General features: G+C 47.4%; 3 protein-coding genes across 3 annotated transcripts; all 3 read left to right on the forward strand.

The window, feature by feature from the left end:
* The first annotated feature begins 150 nt into the window (after window positions 1–150).
* LOC109147770 lies at window positions 151–4,450 on the forward strand. The gene is made up of 5 exons (XM_019295428.1): window positions 151–499; window positions 579–723; window positions 825–941; window positions 1,077–1,407; window positions 4,352–4,450. The coding sequence occupies exons 1-5, from the start codon at window positions 151–153 to the stop codon at window positions 4,448–4,450; spliced, it is 1,041 nt and encodes a 346-aa protein (XP_019150973.1).
* Window positions 4,451–11,388: 6,938 nt separating this feature from the next.
* Window positions 11,389–13,091, forward strand: LOC109147980. The gene is made up of 2 exons (XM_019295671.1): window positions 11,389–11,963; window positions 12,863–13,091. Exon 1 carries the CDS (start codon window positions 11,420–11,422, stop codon window positions 11,948–11,950), a length of 531 nt encoding a protein of 176 aa, XP_019151216.1. The 5' UTR covers window positions 11,389–11,419; the 3' UTR covers window positions 11,951–11,963; window positions 12,863–13,091.
* Window positions 13,092–20,380: 7,289 nt separating this feature from the next.
* On the forward strand, window positions 20,381–24,301 carry LOC109147772. Its single transcript, XM_019295429.1, has 2 exons — window positions 20,381–22,255; window positions 22,358–24,301. Exons 1-2 carry the CDS (start codon window positions 20,381–20,383, stop codon window positions 24,299–24,301), a joined length of 3,819 nt encoding a protein of 1,272 aa, XP_019150974.1.
* The last annotated feature ends 474 nt before the right edge of the window (window positions 24,302–24,775 follow it).

Raw genomic sequence — 24,775 nt, forward strand, 5'->3', positions numbered from 1 at the left:
GCTATGATGGTGTTTCTGCTCCCCTTGGGCCTTTGCCGGGAAATTGAGGTAGTATTGAACCAGTACTGGTGGTCTGGTGATGTGAGTAATGGTCGTGGAATTTGATGGCGTTCTTGGGAGGGTTTGTCGAGGCCAAAAGCGTGTGGTGGAATGGGGTTTAGGCGCCTACATGAGATGAATAAAGCTCTTCTAGGAAAGCAGGCTTGGAGGTTGATTTCCAACCCCACGAGTCTAGTGGCACGTGTGTTTAAATCACGCTATTACCCTGACTGTGACTTTTTTGATGCCAGGGAGGGGAGCAATCCGTCCTACATATGGCGGGGTATGTTAGCAGTAAAAGAGTGCTTGAAGGAGGGATGTAGAAGGGTAATTGGCGATGGTAATGGGACTATCATTGGCAGGGATCCTTGGCTACCAGTGGATGAAAATCCATTTATAGAAACGGAGCTGCATCAGACAGTTTATCAGGCCCCGGTGTCCTCCTTAATGAATTTACATGGTAATGGTTGGGATGTGGAGTGTGTTAAGGATATATTTAATACCCGTGATGCTAATTTGATTTTGAATATTCCTCTCAGTATTCGTAAGCCTTGTGATCAGTGGTTTTGGCAATGGGAGCAGAAAGGAGCGTATTCGATTAAATCTTGTTATAAGCAGCTCACTTTGGTGCCTGCAAGTGATCGCCCTTGGGCGAGTATTTGGAGTTTGCATGTCCCTCCAAAGGTGAAGAGTTTTTGTTGGCAGTTAGCATCCCACTTCCTTCCAACACGTGACTTGTTAATGACTAAGAATGTGGCTTGTTTATTGAATTGTCATATGTGCAGACAAGTTCAGGAGTCGGCCATGCACCTTTTTGTCCAGTGTGGGGAGGCAGTTCGGCTTTGGAATAAGCTAGAAATGTCGCATGTAAGTGCCTACGATGGTAATAATCTTGGAGATTGGTTTTTTTGGGCCTTGGGCACTTTAGATTTATGTTCAAAACCAAAGTTTGTTATGGCTTGTTGGGGTGTGTGGACCAGCAGGAATGAGAGTGTGTGGAAGGGTATTGATTTTGATTTGTGTACTATGTTGCATAGGGCGTTGCTGTTTCTGGATTGTTGGGGAAATGCGAATGAGAAGCTGCCAGCTGGTGTTGCCCACTCAGATTCGCATGTTGTGGAAGGCTGGGCAAGGCCATCACATGGGAGGCTAAAACTTAATACAGATGCTGCGCTAAATGTTGAGGATAATGCTATGGGTTTTGGATGGGTCTTACGTGATGATGTTGGAAATTTTCTGGCTGCCAAGAATATAAGAATGCCCGGGTTATGTGCGGTTAGGGAAGCAGAGGTGCTATCTATTCGGGAGGCATTGAGTTGGTTAAGGGATACAGGACTGGGTGCGGTGGATGTGGAAACAGATTGTCAGGTTGTTTTTAATGCAATTTCTTCAGTTTCTTTTTTTTTTTTTTTTTTTTTTTTTTTTTTTTTTTTTTCCAGTTTTTGGTTATTTAGTTGATGATGTAAAGAATTTATGCCCGCATGGGTAGCTTAATTGGTCATAGAGGTGAAACTTTGGAATAATGACCAGAGATCGAGTCTCACCAGCGGCAGTGAGGGGGGCTCCTTGTGCGCAGTGAGCACCAGTCTAGCCTCTATGGTTCATGTTTAGTTGAGTCACCATGATTTACATCCTCCCAAAATACTCTGTTGGGCTGGGGTGTGGGGACCCTTAAGGTTGGGGTTCTACACACAACCCTTCACATATAAGATGGATCAAAACAATGTTCATATAAAATATTTTCAAGATCAAGCAGGCAAGGTGGAGAAACATCTTGACAAGGTAATCAGTGTGTTTCTTGAAAACATATCTTTATTATTTTCCTCATGTGTGTACGTATATGATAACATTAATTAGATTTAACATTGTAAAGTAATGAAAAGACTTAAGTGAATAGGGTGATTATATTGTTTCAATTGTTTAGTAGAAGTTTTGAGTGTGCCCCTGTTTATTACACTAGTTAAGAATAATCATATTTGTAATTTCTTTAGAAGTTTTTGCAGAATATACCAAATACCATTGGACTACAAGGTCCTTGATTTTTTTTTAATACTTTTTTTAAGTTTTTATCACCGCAAAACCAATTTTTTAAAAGAAATAAGCGCAAGCCGCGTGTTTTGTGCACCTCTGCACCCAACCTAGGGCGTGAATCCTTGTTTTTTTTTTTGTTTTTTTTTTTTTTTGCTTTTGTCAAATTATTTTTTCCTTTCTTTTTTTCTTTTCTTTTTTCTTCATCCCTCCTCGACTCCTCCTCTCTCCTACAAGAACTAACAAAAAACAAGCAAAATCTTAGACTATTGAGGTTGCTCTAAGTATATATATATATATATATATATATATATATATATATATATATATATATATATATATATATATATATATATATATATATATATATATATATATATATATCGTTAAAAAGCTAAATTTTAAATCTAAATCGTAAATGCTAGATCCTAAACAGTGAAAAAATGACCCACTAAACTTAATGGATTTAATTAATCCGGGGTGGACCCGAATCAATAAACCCGGATAAGAATATATAATAAGAATAATAAACGAAATATGAAACGATGTCGTAAAGGTCGCGGTGGACCGTATATTATATTAATTGCCGTAGTGTTTGGCTATTACAAAGATTCGGTAGGACAAAAGTGTGTAATAATCGTATAATGTGGAATGAATTGCCCTTTGTTAGGACAAGGAGGGGGGGGGGGGGGGGTTTATACAAGCAAACCCCCCAACCGCCTCCCCCTAAATCGGGGGGTGGTTAGATCTCAGCTTTGACCGGGCCCGGGTGGACCGGGTCGGGTCAGGTCCCGAGCTCGGGTGGGACCGAGCTCCCCGACCTGAGCTCCACGTAGGTCGGCTCGCGTCGGGGCACCTCCATGGTGCTCCGGGTCCGCGTTGCGCTTGGGCACCTCCATGGTCCCCCGGGTCCGTGTTGCTCTTGGGCACCTCCGTGGTCCCCCGGGTCCGTGTTGCTCTTGGGCACCTCCGTGGTCCCCCGGCTCCGTGCTGCTCTTGGGCACTTCCGTGGTCCCCCGGGTCCGTGTTGCTCTTAGGCACCTCCGTGATCCCCCGGGTCCGTGTTGCTCTTGGGCACCTCCGTGGTCCCCAGGGTCCGTGTTGCTCTTGGGCACCTCCGTGGTTCCCCGGGTCCGTGTTGCTCTTAGGCACCTCCGTGGTCCCCAGGGTCCGTTTTGCTCTCGGGCTCCACCAAGGTGCTCCGGGTCCATGTTGCTACCCCGGGTCGGGTCGTGGGTATAATATATCCATCATGAGTCCCCCACTCTCTTCGTTGCGAGTGGAAGTCAACGAATGAGAGTATCCGTACGCCGACCCGAGCCCCCTGGGTGGAAAATCCCGAGCTCCAAATTTTCACTGACCTCCTTGGAGGAGTACGCTGCGGAGTGCTAGGCCAGTGATGCTGCCCGCGGTGGCCCGGATGCGAGCACTTAGATTTGCTTTGATTCCTTGTTTTGGTGTTTTTTTAGCCCATGAGGCCAACACTTGCTGCTTTTGATACGTTAGACTTGCTATTTCGACTGCTTCTAGCTAGTATGAACTTATTTCTTCTTTTTGCTATGTGTCACACTTGGATGTTATGACTGTTGCGCCTTTGCCTCGGTGATAGGTGCCACCTCTTACTTGCTATTGCCCCCCTTTGAAATACTTTTTTTTTTTTTTTTTGGCCACCTCGGCACCAGCCGAGGTCGACCTCGGCAGCACCCCGAGCTGGGACCTGTTTTTTTTTTTTTTTTTTTTTTTTTTTTTTTGCCATGTGTTAGCCTCTTCAACAAAGTCCTACGAGACTATGTCATCGGACTCTCCCGTCGGGGTTAGTACGCGAGGCCGGACCTCGTGCTCCCTTAGGGTACGTTAGCCTCTCGGGCTAAGTCCTTCTGGACCACGCCACCGGGCTCTTCCGTTGGGGTTTGTACGCGAGGTCGGACCTCGTGCCCTCTTAGGGTGCGCCAAACCGCTTGGGCCCAGTCCTGCCGGACCAAACCACCGGGCTCCTTCGTCGGGGTTTGTACGCGAGGTTAGACCTCGTGCCCCCTTAGGGTGCGCGTTAGCTGCTCGGGCACAGTCCGACGGGACTGTGCCACCGGGCTCTTCCGTCGGGGTTGGTACGCGAGGTCGTCCCTCGTGCCCCCTTAGGGTGCGTCCTCCGTCGGGGTTAGTACGCGAGGCCGGACCTCGTGCCCCCTTAGGGTCCACGGGGGGGGGGGGGGGGGGGGGGAGAAGACATGAGTGAGCACTCGTTCCCCCCCTGTTTCATGATTTTTTTCCTTTTTTATTTTTTAAGGGAGATAAAATGCATGAGAACCAACTTTGTAACAAAAAGGTCATGCGCACAATGTGTTCTGTAATATGCGATTTTATTCCGACTATTGCCGCTCACTAAGACATTATTAGGGGAGGGGAATGGTCCTCCTCCTAGAATAGCAACGCCAAGACCCACCTCTCACGTGGTAGGTCTACTGGTAAAATTTCAGCAGGTGTTCTGAGTTCCAGACCCTGGCTATCATCATCTTTCCTTTGTGAGTTTTGAGCTTGTAGCTGCCCGGGCGGACCACGGCTGCTATAATGTACGGGCCCTCCCAATTAGGGGCAAACTTTCCTCCGGCTTGGGGCTGGCTCGCCTCCCTTCTCCTGAGCACATAGTCACCTACTTGGAAATAGCGGGGTCGGACCCGCTTATCGTGGTATGACTTGGTCTGCCTCTGGTAGTTTTCAGCTCGAATCGCGGCTGCTTCGCGCCTGTCATCAATCATGTGGAGGTCAATTCTATGGTGTTCCTCGTTCGTGTCAGGGTCGCAGTCCTCCTCCCGCCGGGAAGGTATGACTACCTCCGCTGGAGCTCGAGCTTCGAAACCGTAGGCTAAGGAAAAAGGTGTCTCCCCAGTAGCCCTCCGGGGGGTGGTGCGGTAGGCCCAAAGAATGGCATCGAGCTCCTCCACCCACGCTCCCCCCGTGGATTCCAGTTTCTTTTTCAGGCCGCCCACAATGGTGCGGTTGGCATTTTCCACCTGGCCATTTGCTTGAGGGTAGCACACTGCTACCCGGCTGTGAGTAATGTGCCATTCTGTACAGAACCCCTTGAACTCTTGCCCCTCGAATTGGCGTCCGTTGTCGGTGATGAGTTGCATCGGGACCCCAAAACGGCACAAAATATTTTTGTACACAAAGTGCTTGCAACAGGCACTTGTTATGGTTGCCAGCGGTTCCGCCTCTACCCACTTAGTGAAGTAGTCCACTGCTACTATGAGGTACTTCCTTTTTCCCGACCCCATGGGCAGAGCTCCCACTAGGTCCACTCTCCACCTGGAGAAGGGGATGACCGAGCTGATGGGGGTGTAGCTCGTGGCTGGCCGGCCGGTGGTGACTTGGAAGTGTTGGCAGGTCTCGCAACCCCGGGCATAGTCGGCGCACTCCTTGGCCATTTTAGGCCAAAAGTACCCCTGTAAGATGGCCCTCCAGGACATGGCGAAGGCCCCCTGGTGGGCTGAACAGGTCCCTTCGTGGATTTCTTCCATGACTGACCTGGCTTCGTCTGGGTACAAGCAGCGCAGCAAGGCGCCGTTATAGGACCTCTTGTAGAGTGTGTCCCCCATGACCACGTACGTGGGGGCTCGCTGTTTCACTAGCTTAGCGTCGACCTTGTCGGGAGGTAGCGTGCCTATCTTCTTGTACTCCTTGAGGTGGTCCAACCAGCAGGGAGGTCGGATTTGCACGGGTAGGACCGGGTAGGCGTCCAGGCTCGACCTCTTGAAGTCTTCAATTCGGGCTATTTTTGATATATGTTCCGGGGCCCCTTGGGCGAGCTTGGATAACATGTCAGCATCTGTGTTCTGGTCTCGGGGTACCTGTAGGACCTCATAATTGATCAGCTGCCCCAGTAGCTGGAGCACCACGTCCCGGTACCTCCTCATTCTTTCATCACTTGCTTCAAATTCGCCTGTGACCTGTCCCACCACGAGTCTAGAGTCACATCGGATTTTGAGTTTCTCCACCCTCATATTTAGTGCGAGGCGGAGCCCTCCCAGGAGTGCTTCATACTCGGCCTCGTTGTTGGATAATTTGAACGCGAAGCGGAGGGCGTAGTAGGCCCGAAACCCCTCCGGTGTTATGAGGACGACTCCACCCCCGCAGCTTTTGGTGCTGGAGGACCCGTCCGTTGAGAGGGTCCACCACTCCCCGTCTTCGTCCCTGACCCGCTCCGTTGCCTCCCGGGCAGTGCACTCGACTATAAAGTCAGCCAGCGCCTGCCCCTTGATGGCGGGTCGGGGCTTGAACTGGATGTCAAACTGGCTCAGCCGCATGGCCCACCTGACCAGCCTGCTTGCCGACCCCGAGGCCCTCAGTACTGCGTCTAGTGGCTGGTTGGTGAGGACCTGCACGGGGTGGGCCTGGAAGTAGTGGTTCAGCTTCTTTGCCGTCGCATCTACTGCAAAAATGGCCTTTTCCACGGGTGTGTACCTGATCTCTGCTCCCCGTAGAGCTCGGCTCGTGTAGTATACAGGCCGCTGGACCCCCTCGTCGTCCCGGACCAGCACGGAGCTGACCGCGGCCTGCGAGATGCCCAAGTACAGATATAGGACCTCCCCCTTAACGGGTTTGGCCAGGGGGGGGGAGCGACATCAGGTACGTCTTGAGGTCCTCGAACGCCTTCTGGCACTCCTCGGACCATTTGAAGCCCTTAGTCTTTTTTAGGACTCCAAAGAACGGCAAGGACTTCTCGGCCGACCTCGAAAGGAAACGGCCCAGGGCTGCCAACCGCCCGTTGAGGCGCTGGACCTCCCGGAGGGACCTCGGAGGTTCCATGTCCAGGATGGCCTTGACCTTGTCAGGGTTGGGCTCAATGCCCCTCTTCGAGACCATGTACCCCAAAAATTTCCCCCCATGCACCCCGAAGGTGCACTTTTTGGGGTTCAACCGTAAATTGAAGCGTTGCATAATTGAAAATACCTCGGTAAGGTCATCTGTGTGGAGGTCGGCGTCGGTGCTCTTGACGATCATGTCGTCGACGTAGGCCTGGAGGTTGCGACCGAGGACCTGCTTGAACACCTTGGCCACCATTCCGGTGTAGGTGGCACCTGAATTTTTCAGTCCGAAAGCCATAACCTTGTAGCAATAGACCCCATCTGGCGTGGTGAAGGCTGTCTTCTCCTCGTCAGCCTCCTCCATGAAAATTTGGTGGTACCCCCTGAACGCATCTAGGAAGCTCATAAGGGCACAACCTGCAGTCTCGTCCACCAGCTGATCGATGTTGGGGAGGGGAAAGGGGTCCATAGGGCAGGCCTTGTTGAGGTCGGTGTAGTCCACGCACATCCTCCAGGTGGGCGGCTTTGGGGCGAGGACTACGTTGGCCAGCCAGGTGGGGTATATGACCTCCCTAACATGACCAATCTCCAGCAGTGTGTCGACCTCCTTTTTGACGGAGAGGTACCTTTTGCGGAGAGGTACCTTTTGCGTTGCTGGATTGGCCTGACCGCGGGGTCGACGGCCAACTTGTGTGTGATCACGTCTCGGCTGAGGCCCGGCATGTCCTCGGGACCCCATGCAAAGACCTCCTTGTAGCTCCTGATGGCGTTGATTATCCGTGCCCGGAGCTCGGCCGGGAGGCTGACCCCTACCTTCACAACCCGGTCGGGTCGGCTGAGGTCGAGGATGACCTCCTCTGTCTCAACTACGGGCTCGGCCCGAGGTCGACCTACCACCTCCCGAAATGCCTTCTCGGCGATGGTATGTACCTTGAGGTCCTTTTGACCAATCTGGCGGCACGCCTTCAAGTAGCAGCTGCGGCTTACCTTTTGGCCCCCCCGGGCGACCCCGACCCCGGTCGGTGTCGGGAACTTGAGACACAGGTGCTCCATGGAAATTACGCACCTGAGGTCCTCCAGGGCGGGTCGGCCGAGTATTATGTTGTGGGCGCATCTGATTTTCACGACTACGAACTCGACCTCCCACCTCCTGGTGTGAGGTGGGGTGCCTATCTCTACCTCCATACTGATCGACCCCTCCGTCTCAATTGAGTCCCTCGTGAACGCGGACAGGGGGGCGCGTACCTGCTCTAGCTGCCCTCTTGAGAGTCTCAGCTGGGTGAACGTGTTGTAGTACATGACGTTCACCGAGCTACCCGTGTCTACGAGTACCCGGTGCACCACCACGTTGTTGATGTCCAGCTTGACCACCAGGGCGTCTCGGTGGGGGAGGGGCCCATCTGGCAGGTCTGCGTCGGTGAACGTGATGGGCTCCCTCTTTGGTTTCTTCTCGTGGGGGGTACGTGTGACCTCCCTTACGTACAAGCTCCTCGCCCACCTCTTCCGCTCGGCTGGCGAGTCCCCTCCCTCGGGCCCCCCAAAGATGACGTAGATGGCCCGTTTCTTCGGGGGCTGGGAGTCCTCCGTCGTCTTCTGCTCCTCCTCGGAACTGTGGTCGTGGTGGTCCCTCTTGCGGGGGGGAGCCGAGGTGGATGGCGCCTGGCCACCCCCCTTCCGCCATACATTGCTCTGCTTCTGGCGCTGGGGCCTGTTCCTGCGCCTGGCCGGGCTTCTTAATGAATTGGCCGAGGTAGCCCATTTGGATGAGCTGCTCGATTTGTCTTTTTAGGAGGATGCATTCGTCTGTATCGTGTCCTTTCTGCCGGTGGAACCTGCAGTACTTGTTGGGGTCCCCCCCTCGCCGATATCTTCATGCACTCCTCCTTCGGGAATACCACGATTCCCTGGTCCTCCGCGTGCGCCAAGATAGTACCCACGGGTTGTGTCAACGGGGTGAGATAGCGTGTGGGGTTCATCCTGGGCCCCTCAGCGTACTCACGTCGGTGTGGGTTGGGTTGGTGCCCTTCCATCGTCGTCACGCTGGCGGTCTCGGCGGGAGTCCCCTCTTCCCCGCCTCTCCGATGGTCGAGGCGAGTTGACCTCCCCCTGGGTGACAGGTGCCGGGGGCGGTCGGGTGCTCGAGCCATTGCGCCCCCGCGGGTGGGAGGAGGCGGAGGCGACGCCGGCGCCCCGCCGGTGGCGCCTAGGGCGGCTTGTTCCTCTGCCTGGAGGCCCGCTGCGACGCGCGCCAGCGCGGTGGAGGCTTGTTCGAAGACCGCCACCCCTTTCCGGATGAGTGCGCGAGCCGGAGCGGGGGCGACGGGGGGTGGTGGCGGCGCACCACTGCTACGGTGGTTGGTGAGCTGGGCCCTCAGATCCTCCCCCGACCTGGTGGAGGCGGCCGGTTGGATGCTGGGGGCGGGGGCCCCGTTGGGGCCGTTCCCGTTCGCGACGAGCTGGGTGCCGCGGGAACCATTGGTATGACGAGAGTTGGATCTCGATCGTGACATCGCTGTCGATGAACAATAGTGGGGAGAGCGCTTAAGCTTGTACAGCAGCTCTCAACAAGAGCACCAATAATGGATTTAATTAATCCGGGGTGGACCCGAATCAATAAACCCGGATAAGAATATATAATAAGAATAATAAACGAAATATGAAACGATGTCGTAAAGGTCGCGGTGGACCGTATATTATATTAATTGCCGTAGTGTTTGGCTATTACAAAGATTCGGTAGGACAAAAGTGTGTAATAATCGTATAATGTGGAATGAATTGCCCTTTGTTAGGACAAGGAGGGGGGGTTTTATACAAGCAAACCCCCCAACCGCCTCCCCATAAATCGAGGGGTGGTTAGATCTCAGCTTTGACCGGGCCCGGGTGGACCGAGTCGGGTCGGGTCCCGATCTCGGGTGGGACCGAGCTCCCCGACTTGAGCTCCACGTAGGTCGGCTCGGGTCGGGGCACCTCCATGGTGCTCCGGGTCCGCGTTGCGCTTGGGCACCTCCATGGTCCCCGGGTCCGTGTTGCTCTTGGGCACCTCCGTGGTCCCCCGGGTCCGTGTTGCTCTTGGGCACCTCCGTGGTCCCTCGGCTCCGTGCTGCTCTTGGGCACTTCCGTGGTCCCCCGGGTCTGTGTTGCTCTTAGGCACCTCCGTGGTCCCCCGGGTCCGTGTTGCTCTTGGGCACCTCCGTGGTCCCCCGGGTCCGTGTTGCTCTTGGGCACCTCCGTGGTCCCCCGGGTCCGTGTTGCTCTTAGGCACCTCCGTGGTCCCCAGGGTCCGTGTTGCTCTCGGGCTCCACCAAGGTGCTCCGGGTCCATGTTGCTACCCCGGGTCGGGTCGTGGGTATAATATATCCATCAAAACTAAATAAAACAAAAAATTCAGTCATAAACTCTAAAATCAATACCCTAAATGCAATGCACTTTCAATTCGCATTTTTGCAAGTGCAATCTTTTAATACTAAATGTGCAATATGTTAATACTCAATGTACAAACCTGAAAAAATCTTGTAAGTGCAAATTTCAGTGTTCAAGGTTGCATTTTAAGGTTGGTGATAATTATAAAAATGCCACTACATTTTTCTAAAATTTGATCTGATCCGTCCGTTTTTTCGAGATATATGGCTGAGATTGGTTCTTAATTTTCTCCTAAAGACTTGTTCTCATATGATCCAACACACACACACACACACACACACACACACACACACACACACACACACATATATATATATATATATATATATATATATATATATATATATATATATATATATATATATATATATATATATATATATATATATATATATTAGAGAGAGAGAGAGTATAATTAAAACAATATAAATAGAAGTAAATAAAAGATGAGTTACGCTAATTGGTAAATTATACATTTAACTTAAGAATGGTAAAGTGTTCAAATTTACTTACTTTTTATTGTGTCCTGTAATTTTATTTGTTATGAAAACTTTTTTACAATGTTGTGATATATTTTATTTTTTGCTCATATCCAATAATTATCCTTCTTTTATATATATTAATACTAATGAGATATATGTGTGCATGATTTATAATCTGTTTTATATTCGAATTATTTTATCAAAATAATTATGCTTCATATTTGTAGATATACAAATTTTGTATGCTAATACTGAACTTAATATTATGAAAAAATTAAATTAAAAATAACTCCGGTCAAGTCTCATTAATCAAACTAGATACATACAATGAGACAGATGGAATATTTAAGATGAATTTTACATGAGAATGAGTTGCTACGTAAAAGACTTGATGGCCAAGCATACATGGAGCTCTCATAAATGCGGAACAGTTTTCCTCCAGTGGGATCCTGTGGTTTCCATCTTTGAAACCGTGAAAAAACTTTCCTTTGGGCTTATTGGTCAAACCCAGTACACGTACTCAAATCTCACACGCCACTAACGTATATGGGGAGTGTATTTTTTCAGGAAATCCGACACGAAGTTACAATTTTACCCCTTCCTCGTCTAATATATAACTACCTCATTTCTACTCCATTTCGATCAAACATGGATAAAAATAAAACTGCTCAGACGCCGGCAAAAGGGAAGCCAGCCGACGACGAAGACGCGGCGACGAAGCCGGTAATATGGGACTGCGGAAGCTCTCTCTACGACTCGTTCGAGCTGAAGTCATTCGAGCGCCAGCTCGACTCGGCTTTGGCTTCTAGAAGCCTCTCGATGCCGCATTTATCCGACCGTCGGATCGTTCATGATCTCCAACCGCCTCCGCCCCCTTCTCAGCCTAAGCGATCGCCTTCGTCTTCGTCCAGGATTTCTCGGTCGCTCCAGAAGCTGCTCAAATCCGTGTTCCGCCCCAAACAAACTAGTAGCGGCGGCGGCATAAAACATCTCTTCCGTGTTCCAGAGCCGTCTCGCGGCGGATCATTCTACGTCGTCTATGATAAGTCCGGCGAGGCGCTCTCCACGATTCCGGAAGTACCGGAGTCTGATATCCTCTCGCCGGAGATGAAGTCATTGGTGCGGCGAACGGCCTCCGAGCGGTTCACGGCAGCTTCTATTGGCATTTCATGTGCTTGATGATAAAATTAGGGTACGTATTAGTATTGCTTACAAAAAAATTGACAAAATTGTCAAATGGATTGAAAACTTTGGGGTAAAATGCGGAACGATCGATCTCGATCGTCGGATCGGTTAGGTAGCTTCTGTTATCTTCTTTACCAAACACTCCGTTTTTGTCAAATATGCTCTCTCGTTTTTCCTTTTTGTTTTCGCTCGTCTCTGAAAATCTCAGATTTGACTGGGAAATGAACCTCGGCCCTTTCAATTCTTTGAGTTTTGGCTAACGTTCTTTTAGCTTAAGTAGCATAAACTATTCATTCAACGTCGTCTCTAATAAGTAACCTAAATTTGACTTTTAACGGCATCTCCATCTCCGTTTTCGACAATAATGCACATTTTGGTTCCTTTAATATTTTTCTTACCATACATAAAATAATCTCAATTTATAACTTTTGAAACTCGTATGTAATGATTGATATTGTTTCTTTGCAAACTCATATATCTAGTGAAATAGATTAATTGACTCTTATCTAATTCATTTACACATTTATTTTTAAAGTACGGTGTCTCATTATATATATATATATATATATATATATATATATATATATATATATATATATATATATATATGGAGAGAGAGTGTGCGTGTGAGGTTTATGTGCGAACAATGCTTCATGTATGTTCACTCACTATTAGGTACGCATAAATGCATCACAAAGTGTTCAGAAATGCACAATTAAATATGGTGCAGTGTTGTGCATTAGTGAGTGAACGCACGGGAAGCAATGTCCGCACTGCAGGAACGTGACACTATATACATGTCAATATTTTGCGTAACTGCACAAGTTTATAATATAATGTGAAAGATCAGTCTTAGCTTGTACCAATTCAAGTATGTGTATTGATTGGAATTTAATTCCCTTGCAGGACAGATTGCATGATCAATTAAGATAACATGACCATGGTTGTGGGCATGTTATCCTATTAACTGAGACTGTATGGGCATATGGCCGGAGCATTACTACTAGCTAGAGATGACAGTTTGCATTTACAACCTGGGTACTCACTTTTATTTAATTCGTCTGAGTCGAATTTGAATGTAAAAATTTTCTTATATGTAGTAAATCTATCATGTAGTAAATATAAATTTTATTTATTTTGAGATACTTTATATTTTTAATATTCAAATTATATATATGAAATTATTCAAATTAAAAGAACAGTTCGAATATTAATTAAGTTATTGAGTCACGTAGAGGGTGTGATTGAGCAATGGCTGACACGGATCAGGTTACTGAGAAGTTGTCCGGCCTAGCTATTTCATTAATGTTGGTGTCGTGGCCAGAATTGAATGCTCAAAGTGTCCAGACCGGACATGTCAGATTGAAAGCAACCTACCGGGAATACAAGGGAATTGCATTATATTGTCACCGCCCTGCATGGTTTGCAAGGATTAAGGTTCAACATCAACTAATTAACTGCTTTAATCAACGTAGCCAATAGCCAGGCCACCCATATACAAGATACATGTCTTCCATATTCAATGTTTAAAATATTTTATTCAAAATTATTTTGGATAAGAGTCGGTGACAAGCTCCGCAGCTACACATAACTGTTGAAGTTGTAGTTTAATATAAGAGTTTTTTTTGAGAAGAAAAGATTAATGCATTAAATCACGTGATAGGTGCGGTACAAGAAAAGGAGGTGGGATATCAAACCACTCTCCACAACCTGCAGTAGAACATACCTCTCTAGCAATCGTATGAGCGACATAGTTCGCAGATCGTTTAACAAAATAGAATCTAACATCATCTATCATAGATGCTAATTCTTTAACATCATCTACTAAACAACCGAAAGTAGAATCAAAAGAAGTTGCCTGTAGAGAATAAAATACATTCTGTGAATCCATCTCCACATCCACACTTCCCATACATGTGTCCTTCAACCAGCTCAGTGCCTCCCTCAAGCATATTGTCTCTGCCTCATTTACTGTATATATCCCTTCCAAGTACACATTCTTCGCAGCTAAAAATAAGCCTGAATGATCTCTCAGCACCCACCCCAACCCCATAGAGTTGGAGTTCGGTAACACAGAAGCATCCATGTTAAGTTTAATACGTCCCGCCTCAGGCCGTTTCCAGCCTTCATCCCCTGCTGCTGTTTGTTCTGCCTGGCCGTGGGTATTCACACTCATCCAACTAGACCAGAAACTGAGTGCCCGGTGAATCACCAATTCCACATTAAAAGCAATACTGTTCCAGACACATTCATTACGGATCTACCACACACCCCAACAGATCATAGCAAACTTTGCCACTAGATCACCATGCAAACGAGACAGTAAAACAAAAAACCAATCAATTACATTACCAAGAGCATCCCCCACTGTCGGCACACCCGCAAGAGTCCAGACACGTGCCATTGCGCTGCATTCCACAAACATATGATAAGCACTCTCAGTGACCCTCCTGCACATGTGACACATCAAAGCGCAGTGAATATTCTTTGCCCGTAGAGCATCATTAGTAAGCAAAAAAGAGGAAGCCAACTGCCAGCAAAAGTGCTTGACCTTTGGCGGTACTTGTAAGCTCCAAATCCGAGACCACGGCCGGGCATCCAACATCTCACCCTTCAACCGTCTGTAACACGACTTTACAGAATATTCACCCCTCTCTTCCCAATACCAGTACCATGAATCCCTTGGCCTTCGCACAGAAATTGGTATGTTCAGAATCAAGCTGGCATCCCGGGCGTTAAAGACACTCCGCACCCGTTGCACATCCCAACCTGTATTTTTAGCATCAAACAAAGAAGACACTGGTGAGTTAAAGGTCTCCTCATCTACTGGTGTAGTGATGAAAGGCTCATCCACACATGGTAACCATGCATGCTTACCAATCACCGTATCGTGGCCATCTCCAATACTCCTCCTGCACCCATCCCGAATCACTCGCTGGACCTCAAGCAAACCCCTCCAAATGAAAGATGGGTTGCTGCCTTCCACCGCCTGTTCGTAGGTGCTATTCGGATAATACCGTGCTTTGTAAACCCGGGCCACTATTGAGTTTGGTCTTGTGACCAACCTCCACGCCTGTTTCCCCAGTAGTGCCAAATTTGTCTCATGCAAAGAACGAAAACCCATTCCCCCAACTGCTTTCGGGGCTGTTAAACCCTGCCAAGATCTCCATCGTATGCCTTTTCCACTCCCCACAGTTCCCGTCCACCAGTACTCATTCATCAATGTCTCAATGTCCTTACAGGTTCCCCTTGGTAGCAGGAAAACCATCATCGCATAGCTAGGCATTGCCTGAATGACATTCTTAAGCAGCACCTCCCTCCCAGCCTTCGACAAGAACCTTGCATTCCATGTTCTCACCTTGGCCAGAATCCTGTCCTTCAGAAACCCCAATATCTGTTTTTTCCTTCGTCCCACTATTGACGGCAGCCCTAGATATTTCCCCGCTGTATCCCCTTCGATTACCCCCAACATCTGAGTAACCATACTCCGGTGGGCAGGTTTAACATTGCTGGAAAAGCATACCACGGATTTTTCAAAATTAATCTTCTGTCCGGATGCTTTTGAATAGGTGTCCAGCACATATCTCATACATGCAGTCTCATCCTCATTTGCCCGCAGAAACAGGAAGCAATCATCCGCAAAAAGCAAATGAGATATCGGTGGCGCTCCCCGAGCAACTCGGATACCATGCAAACGGCCCATACTCATATATCTGTCTATCATAACACTCAGCCCTTCCACCACCAGCAGGAACAGATAAGGTGATAATGGATCACCCTGACGTAACCCCCGCCCCGGCAAGATAGGCCCCAGCTGCCGCTGCTCATACAGAATGTGATACCTGACAGTTCGGACAGACTCCATCAGAATATCAACCCATTTCCTTCCAAAACCCATCTTCAGCATTACCGCCTCAAGAAAAGCCCATTCGACACGATCATATGCTTTACTCATGTCAACTTTTAAAGCTACCACCCCCTCCTTCCCCTGTGTCTTCCGCCGGAGATAATGGTGAGCTTCATATGCTAGCATTATGTTATCAGTGATTAAACGTCCCGGCACAAACGCACTCTGTGCATGCGATATAATCCCCTCCAGTAATGGTTTCAACCGGTTAGCACAAACCTTGGCCGCTATCTTGTACACTACGTTACAAAGCGCTATCGGGCGCAGGTCCTTCATCGACTCCGGTACTGGTTTCTTTGGGATCAGGACGACATACGTATCGTTTGCCTTCTCCGGTAAAGCAGTATTCTGGAAATAATCTCTACAAAAACCAGTTACTGCGTCTCCTACAATATCCCAGTAATGCTGGAAAAAACCCGGGCCCAACCCATCTGGCCCCGGTGACTTATCTGGATGCATTTGAAAAACGGCCTTTCTCACCTCATCCATGCTCACAGGGCGCAATAACCAGGTATTCTGCTGGGCACTAATTTTTGGTTGTATTGCATTAATGATTTCAGACATCTCCCCCTGCTCAGACTCAAACAACTTCCCGAAGTACTCTTGCATCACATTGCCAATCTCATCCTTAGTCCGTACCCAGTTCCCATCATCATCCTTCAACTTAATAATCCTATTCCGCCGTTTCCTTGTTTTCACCTAGTTGTGAAAAAACTTACTATTTAAATCCCCATCCTTATACCAATGTTCCTTTGCCCTTTGTTTCCAGTAGAGGTGTTGTTGATTCAGCAAAAATAGCATCTCCCGTTCAGCATTAGCATATGCAACTAGACTTTCATCATCATCCCGTGGCCTCCAAATCTCCATATCCCGCCTGCATAAATCAATACGCCGCTGAAAGTCCTTATTATAGGACCTCCCCCAGCGCCATAAATCCCTTCCGCAAGACTCAATCCATTCCAACACTTCAAGACCCGCCGTACGGCCCCAACTCTGAGCCACAATCTCTCTACACATCTCCTCCCGTAGCCACATATTATCAAACAGAAACCTCCTACATCATGTAGTTTGAACCACAGCCACTGGTATTAGTAGTATCGGCATGTGATCACTGTACGGACAAGTCATCGACATAGCTGTTGCCCCCTCAAATATAGACAACCAACTATCCGAAACTAGTATCCTGTCCAACTTCTCCTCCACCATATTACTCGTTCCCCTGCGCCTTTTCCATGTAAACTGGTAGCCCTCAAACGGGAAATCCTGTAACCCACAATCTGCAACCGCTTCACAGAAACAATTAATCAACCATGGGGGTGTGGGGCCCGCCCCCGTTTTTCTGTTTGGTTCATGAGATCATTATAATCTCCCATCACAACCCAGGGCATAGTACTCAAACCTGCAAGCTGGCGCAATAATTGCCATGATTCCCGTCTCCTTGTTCTTTGTGAAAAACCATAAAACCCCGTATAACGCCACACCGGGCTACCAACATCTAAACATACAGTAGTATCAATGTAATTATCACAATAAGCCGTTACCTGGAGATCCACCGAGTTCAACCACATCATTGCAAGACCCCCACTATGTCCAACCGCATCTACCACGAACACATTGTCATATCCCAATTGGACCCGCACAACCTCCATCCTCTGAGTATCCACAAACGTCTCCATCAAAAAAATCACCTTTAGCCGCTTCGTGCGAACTAAGTCCGCCAGTACCTGAACTGCCGTTTGGTTGCCAAGCCCCCGGCAATTCCATGCCATTAGACTCATAATCCTCGGCGGGCTTGCGTCGCAAGACCCACCTCCCGGCCGTTTTTTGTCACTGTATTCTCAGTTTCCATTGCATCAGTTGTGATCACATCTGCCTGCCCATCCCCCTCAACACGCTTCCGTTTTGCATCAGAAGCTGCCAAGTCTGGACCGTCCACCACAGTTTGTTCCAGCTGTCCTGCCAACATTCCAGGAGCTACCCAACCCCTTCTGTCCTCATCCAACTCCGGTGCTACCCAGCGCTGGCCTGCCAGGGGAGCAGTCCGTCGTGCACCTGCTCGCAGCCCCGCATTAAACGGTTTCTGAGCATTCACGTCAGCCCCATGTGCTATCCTTGGATAGACCCTATCCCCATGTCCGATCACCCCACAAAGAAAACAAAATGTTGGTAATCGCTCGTACCTGAAATCAACAATCGCCCATGTTCCATTGTCTTTCTTCAGCTTCATCTGTTTTTTAAGTGGCTTGGTGATGTCAATAGCTACTCGAACTCGGTAATATGTTCGCATAGAACCCCCAAAATTCTTGTCATCAGTTGTAATCAACGTGCCCAGAAAAGAGCCAATCGCAGAGACCACCGCACTCGACCGGAGACCGGCCGGCAAAGCATGTATCTGAATCCAGAATTCTGCATGATTCAGTGGCGTTGTTTCTGGATCCTCCTCAGGTTCAACCTTCTTCATCACAAGCAAATTCTGCTCATACGTCCAAGGACCATCCCTCAAAACCCTTACCAAATCCGTCTCGTGATAGAACCGAATTAGGAAGCGTTGTGGCTGCCAAACTGACGCCATTGTGTCCTGGAAAAACAAGAACTTAACCTGCTTATTTGTGATCAGCCTTCCAACCGCGTAATAGCTTGCGCCCTGGGCTTCCCGCACGACTTGGACATTCGGCACCTGCAAAGCCGTGTCCTCATCATCTACATCCGCAAGTGTTAGATTCGCACATAGGTCCGCTATACTGACTCCGTCACCCGCAGCCATGGTGAAAAACGCTACCGGAACCCTAAAGAGGTAAGGTTAGAGAGAACTCGCGAAGCTTAGCGAGAGAAAAACACGGTAAATTTTATTCCTTAGTTTAATATAAGAGTTAATTACAAGAATATTCTATTATTCACATTTACCAATTTTATTATTTGACTTTTAATTGAATCATATAAATGATCTATTGACTATTGATCTTTATCAATTTTCGTCATCGACTTTTAATATGATCATAAATGGTCTTTTGACTATTGATTTTGTTCTTAATTTGGTCTTTTATTTAAATATTTATTTAATAAACATTAAATTTAAAAATAATAATGTAAAAATTAGCTTGTTGTTGAGATGAATAAATTAGTTTCATAATTTTAATACATTGAATTCATTATTGTGTGAAGAACTAATTCTTTTTAATATTTGTTATTATTATTATGAGAAATTATATCTCTCTCTAGGGTAAAACTAGGGTTTCAGAATTCTCTCTAGGGAAACCTAGTTTTTTGACTTTTCCGATCGTTTCTACGGCAAGAGCTGTCGGTTTCCAGTGGCGAGGAGCGTGCTGGCTGTTACTGACGTGAAGCATGGCAGACGGACGCGCGGCAGACATGGCGGGGGAGAACAGCGACGTCGAACGGTTGACAGCACGGTGGGAGGGGTTTGATTTGGAGGATGAGCAGGATGAGTTCGTGCCGGAGGGGGTTGGAGTCGGGGAACTCCAGGTTGATGATGATGAGACATGGGCTGTTGTTGGCAGGTTCCTTACTACGAAGCTGGTAAAATTGGAATTTATGAAGCAAGTTATGGCATCCGTATAGCAACCGGTGAGGGGGGTGCAGGTTACGGAGATTCAACCGGGACTTTTCTTGTTTGTCTTTTATCATAGGACGGACATAGATTACGTCTTGGATGGGGGTCCATGGGGTTTCGAGAATAATACTTTGGTTTGCCGTGAGGTGGTGGCCCGAGCAGTGCCGGGGGAGGTGGATCTGAATACAATTGATATGTGGGTTCAGTTGCATGGATTGCCGATGGGATATACGTCGGATACAGTACTTGAGCAGGCAGGGAATTTTATGGGCAAGTTTGTGAAACATGATGAGAGGTTTGCGGGGGCACCATGGCTTACATTCTACCGAGTCCGTGTAGCTATTGCGGTTGGGAAGCCGTTGAGGCGTGGTATGAAGTTGGTGAAACGCGATAAATCGGTAAGTTGGATAACTTTTCGGTATGAGCGGCTGCACAAACATTGTTCGTTTTGTGGGATGTTGGGTCATGTTCACATGTTCTGTCTGAAAGCACGTGAGAGGCCGACGCCGGTTGAGATGCACCCGTTTCTAGGGTTGCGGGCCGGGGGGAGTAAGGGGGCACCAAGGGCGGTGGGGGAGAATTGGCTAGTGCCGGTTGGGGGAAAACCGAAACCAAGGGTGAGGGAGGAGGCGGGGGAGGGTGTGGAAGGTGGCGGTGTATGGGGGCGGGAAGAGGGGGAAATAAGGGAGGGAAGTATGGGGGTTGGGGAGAGGGGGGAGGGAGTGGTGGCAAATGTCAAGCGCCGCCGGGGTGTTGAAGGAGAGGATGTGGCTATGACCGATGTGTCAAAAAACTTGCGAGTGGCGGGAACTGGAGCCCAGTCCCGCCCATCATCATGAGTACGATAAGTTGGAACTGTCGTGGCTTGGGCAATCCACGTACAGTTCGAGAGATTGTGGACCTTGTGTCCGGTAAGAAGCCTGACTTTGTATTTCTAATGGAAACAATGGTGAAGCGAGATCATGCAGAGAGATTGCGGGTGAGGATAGGTTTTGAAGGTTTGTTCTATGTGGATAGTGTGAGGAATGGTGGGGGATTGGCTTTGTTGTGGAGGAGGAATAATACAGCTACACTACTGGGCTATTCGAAAAACCATGTGGATATTGAGGTCCGTATGTCATCAGAAGAGACATGGCGTATGACGTGTTTCTATGGCTTTCCTAAAAGTAGTCAAAGGAGAGAATCATGGGAGTTGCTTAAATCTTTGGTGGGGAAATCTCCCCTTCCGTGGGTTGTAATAGGGGATTTTAATGATCTCTTATTCCAGCATGAGAAAAGGGGAACCAATCCACATCCAGATAACTTTCTCCGGGGTTTCAGTGAAGCTGTGGATGACTGTGGATTGCGTCAGTTACCTATGAGGGGGTATCAGTTCACATGGGAAAAGTATAGTGGAACAGATCAATGGCTTGAGGAGAGACTAGATAAGGTACTGGCAACGATGGAGTGGTGTGATGTGCATGGAGGGGCGGGGGTGGAGAATATAATTACTAGTAACTCGGATCATTCGGCTCTATTTCTTGATATGAATGCACGAAAAAGGGGAGGAGGAAGGATTCCTAGGAGGTTCAGGTTTGAGATGGCATGGCTGCTTGATGAGGGGTGTAGAGAAGTGGTGGAAACTGCCTGGCAAGGGGGGAGGACAGAGGGGTTGTTGAATTGTCAGCAACGATGTGGGGATAGGCTGATGCGCTGGGGCGGTGACCATTTTCATAAGTTTGGTGAGCATATCCGGCGACTCCGCAGGGAGCAGGGGCGGATCCGTGGTAGGAGGGATCCGGCATCTTTGGCTCAGTTCCAGTTGTTGAATAACCAGATCTCCCAGTTAGAAGCCCAGGAAGATGTCTTTTGGAGGCAGAGAGCGAAGCAGCATTGGCTTTGTGGCGCAGATGCGAATACGAAATATTATCACAGGTATGCTTCTGCTAGAAAGAAAAAGAATTCTGTTTCTAAGCTGTTGAATGAGAATGGGGTATGGGTGGAGGGACAGGATATGAATAATGTAGTAATCAATTATTTCAATACAATTTTTGCTACTAGTAATCCTGTGTGTGAGGATTCTTTATTTGATGAGTTTGGGCCCCGTGTGACAACTGACCAGAATGAGGCATTGTTGTGTCCCTATGATGTGGCCGAGGTCAAAACTGCTTTATTTGCCATGTATCCTGACAAGGCACCGGGACCGGATGGGATGAATCCTGGATTTTATCAGCGGTTTTGGGATATAGTTGGAGAAGATGTGTCTGCTTTTGCTGTTAATTGTTTGAATTCAGGTGAAATCCCGGGTGATTTAAATGCAACTAATATTGTTTTGATCCCGAAAAAGAATGATCCTACAACTGTGGCGGATTTGAGGCCTATTGCCATGAGTAATGTATTGTACAGGATTATGGCAAAAATGATCGCCAACAGATTGAAACCTATGCTAGGGGATCTGATTTCAGAATCTCAGAGTGCCTTCATCCCAGGTAGGCTTATAACGGATAATATACTTGTGGCGGCAGAGGTGGGCCACTTTTTGAATCGTAAACAGTGTGGAGTGGCTGGGTGGGGAACGCTTAAACTGGATATGGCGAAAGCCTATGATAGAATGGAGTGGCCATTCTTGAAAAGAATGCTGGAAGTAATGGGTTTTGATGGAAGGTGGATTAAGCTGATAATGACATGTGTTACCACTGTATCATACACTGTGATGGTCAATGGCGTGAGTGGAGGCCAGGTGCAACCAACAAGGGGTCTCAGACAGGGAGATCCACTTTCACCTTTCTTATTTATTATTTGTGCTGAAGGTTTATCCATGCTTTTGCAGAAAGAGCAGGCAGTAGGATCTATTCACGGTTGTAGAGTGGCTAGGGGAGCCCCCCCAATATCACACCTATTTTTTGCTGATGATAGTTTATTATTTTTTAAAGCAAATGTCCAGGAAGCTATGGTGGTTAAGCGGTGTTTGGAGAGGTATGGGGAATTATCTGGTCAGTTGGTAAACTATAGTAAATCTAATATATGCTATAGTAAGAATACTGCGGAACAGATGAAAGAAGAGGTGGCCGAATGTTTGGGCGTGGAACAGGCAAGGAACTTTGGAAAATATCTGGGGTTACCCTCTTTTATAGGGAGAAATAAAAGGGCTGTTTTCTCTTATATAGAAGAAAAAATCAGACAAAGAGTTTTCTCGTGGAACAAGAAATTGTTATCACAGGCTGGCAAAGAGGTACTTTTGAAAAGTGTGGCTCAGTCTATGCCCACATTTTCAATGAGTGTTTTTTTGCTCCCTGAATCAGTTTGCGAGTCGGTACAAAGGGCCATGAATAGGTATTGGTGGGGGAAAGGGCCAGACAGAGGAATCCACTGGAAAGCATGGAACAAATTGTGTATCCCTAAAAAGTTTGGTGGATTGGGGTTTAAAGATCTGAGGAATTTTAATCTGGCAATGTTGGGTAAACAGGCATGGCGTTTCTTAACAAATCCAGGATCTCTGCCAGCACGAATATATAAAGCAAGATATTTCCCTAAAACTTCTTTTGTTGATGCAACGATGGGAAATAATCCCAGTTTTTGTTGGCAAAGTATTATGGCTGCTCATGATTTTGTTGTTGCCCACGTCCGCAGGAGAATTGGAAATGGCCAGGAGACTTTGATATGGGGTCATCCGTGGTTGCAGGATAATCCTAGTCCACTGGTTCAAACAGTAATGCCTGAACCATTAAGGGATGCAGTTGTTGCAGGTTTAATAGATCAGCAAACAAAAACATGGGACCCTCATATTTTAACAGATTTATTTGAGCCTGAGGATGTGGATCGTATTTTGAGAATACCTGTGAGCCCAGACTATAAAGACACATGGTATTGGCATAATGATGCGAATGGTTGCTACACTGTAAAAGATGCTTATAGGCGTCTAATGGGAGAATTTAATCACACATTGGGAGAATTTGATAGATGGATTACATTGTGGAAGTTGAAAGTCCCCCCTAAGTGGAAAACTTTTTTATGGAGAGCAGTGTGTGATATACTCCCAACCACAGCAAATTTGATTATAAAGAGGGTAGATGTGAACCCAACATGCATGTTGTGTGGTCTTACAAATGAGAATGTTATGCACTCATTAGTTTTATGTGATTATTCTAGAGCCGTGTGGAATATTTCGGGATTGCCTATTATGAATATTTCTTCAACATCTTTCCCGAACTGGCTTATGACTGTTATGGATATGCTCACAGGAGAACAGGTCAGACGCGTTGTGGGGGTCCTCTATTTTTTATGGATGGCCAGAAACGAGGCGGTCTGGCAACATGCGGTACGGAGGCCGGAGGTGGTGTGGCGCCGTGCAGCTGCGGGGGAGGCGAGCTACACGGCACTTCATTCTCGTCCAGAAGCGGCACCGGCCGGCGAGGTGCAGACAGTGGCAGCCAGGCGGACGACGTGCTACGTCGACGCCGGATACGATCCGGGGACGGGAGATGCAACCTATGGGGCGGTCTTACTCGATCCGAATGGTTTGTTCAAAGCAGCGGCAAACGGAAAACTCCCGGGGTGTTTAACTCCTCTTATGGCAGAAGCACTAGCATGCAAGGAAGCCTTGTCCTGGCTTAAAGACCGAAACGAGAACGAGGTCGATATTCTTACAGATTGTCTTGTCTTCAGGAATGCGGTTCATGCAGTAACTACACCGAACTTATCTTATGTTGGAATTGTGATTGAGCAGTGCAGGATAGCTATTAATAGTTTCGTTTTTTGTTCGCTTAGTTTTATTCCAAGAACTCTAAATTTACATGCGCATACTCTTGCTAGATTAGCCCATGATCAGGATCATTCTATGTACTGGGATTTAATCCCTCCTGACTCTATCATTCAATTTTTGAATTAATATACTGGTACGCCATATTTCAAAAAAAAATTCTTTTTAATATTTTAATTCCTAAGTGCGATAGATTGCTATCTAGTGTAACTTCTAATTTCATGCACAAGTATGTGATTAAACTATTCAAATCCAACTCTTGTTACAACTCACAGAGCTCAAAAAAAAAAAAAGGACAATAAATGTATAGTAAGTCCCCTATAAAATCACATATTATCATGTGGTGCACTGGTGCCTTCTAATGTGCTTGTGATGCCTAAATTAACACCACTCTCGTGTGCAATTAACAAGCAAGAATAGCATACAATTTGATGAGTTTTATGCAATTATTAATTAAACCACATAAACACAACACTTAAAGAAATATAAATAATATAAAATCAAAAATTTAAGATCAACAAGCTAGATCAAAAAAAATCACACAAATTCAAACCCTTAAAGAAAATTAGCCCTCATGATGACAAATAAATCACGAATGTCCAA

Source organism: Ipomoea nil, unplaced genomic scaffold, assembly GCF_001879475.1.
Source record: "Ipomoea nil cultivar Tokyo-kokei standard unplaced genomic scaffold, Asagao_1.1 scaffold2036, whole genome shotgun sequence".
Classification (NCBI taxonomy): Eukaryota; Viridiplantae; Streptophyta; class Magnoliopsida; order Solanales; family Convolvulaceae; genus Ipomoea; species Ipomoea nil.

Coding starts and splice junctions, on each gene's coding strand:
- LOC109147772 (XM_019295429.1), top strand. CDS start 20,381: ATGGTGAAGCGAGATCATGCAGAGAGATTGCGGGTGAGGATAGGTTTT. Junction 22,256..22,357: donor TTTTGCAGAAAGAGCAGGCA/GTAGGATCTATT, acceptor GCAAATGTCCAG/GAAGCTATGGTGGTTAAGCG.
- LOC109147770 (XM_019295428.1), top strand. CDS start 151: ATGGGGTTTAGGCGCCTACATGAGATGAATAAAGCTCTTCTAGGAAAG. Junction 724..824: donor GTTTGCATGTCCCTCCAAAG/GTGAAGAGTTTT, acceptor TCATATGTGCAG/ACAAGTTCAGGAGTCGGCCA. Junction 1,408..4,351: donor ATGTGGAAACAGATTGTCAG/GTTGTTTTTAAT, acceptor TTATTTTTTAAG/GGAGATAAAATGCATGAGAA.
- LOC109147980 (XM_019295671.1), top strand. CDS start 11,420: ATGGATAAAAATAAAACTGCTCAGACGCCGGCAAAAGGGAAGCCAGCC.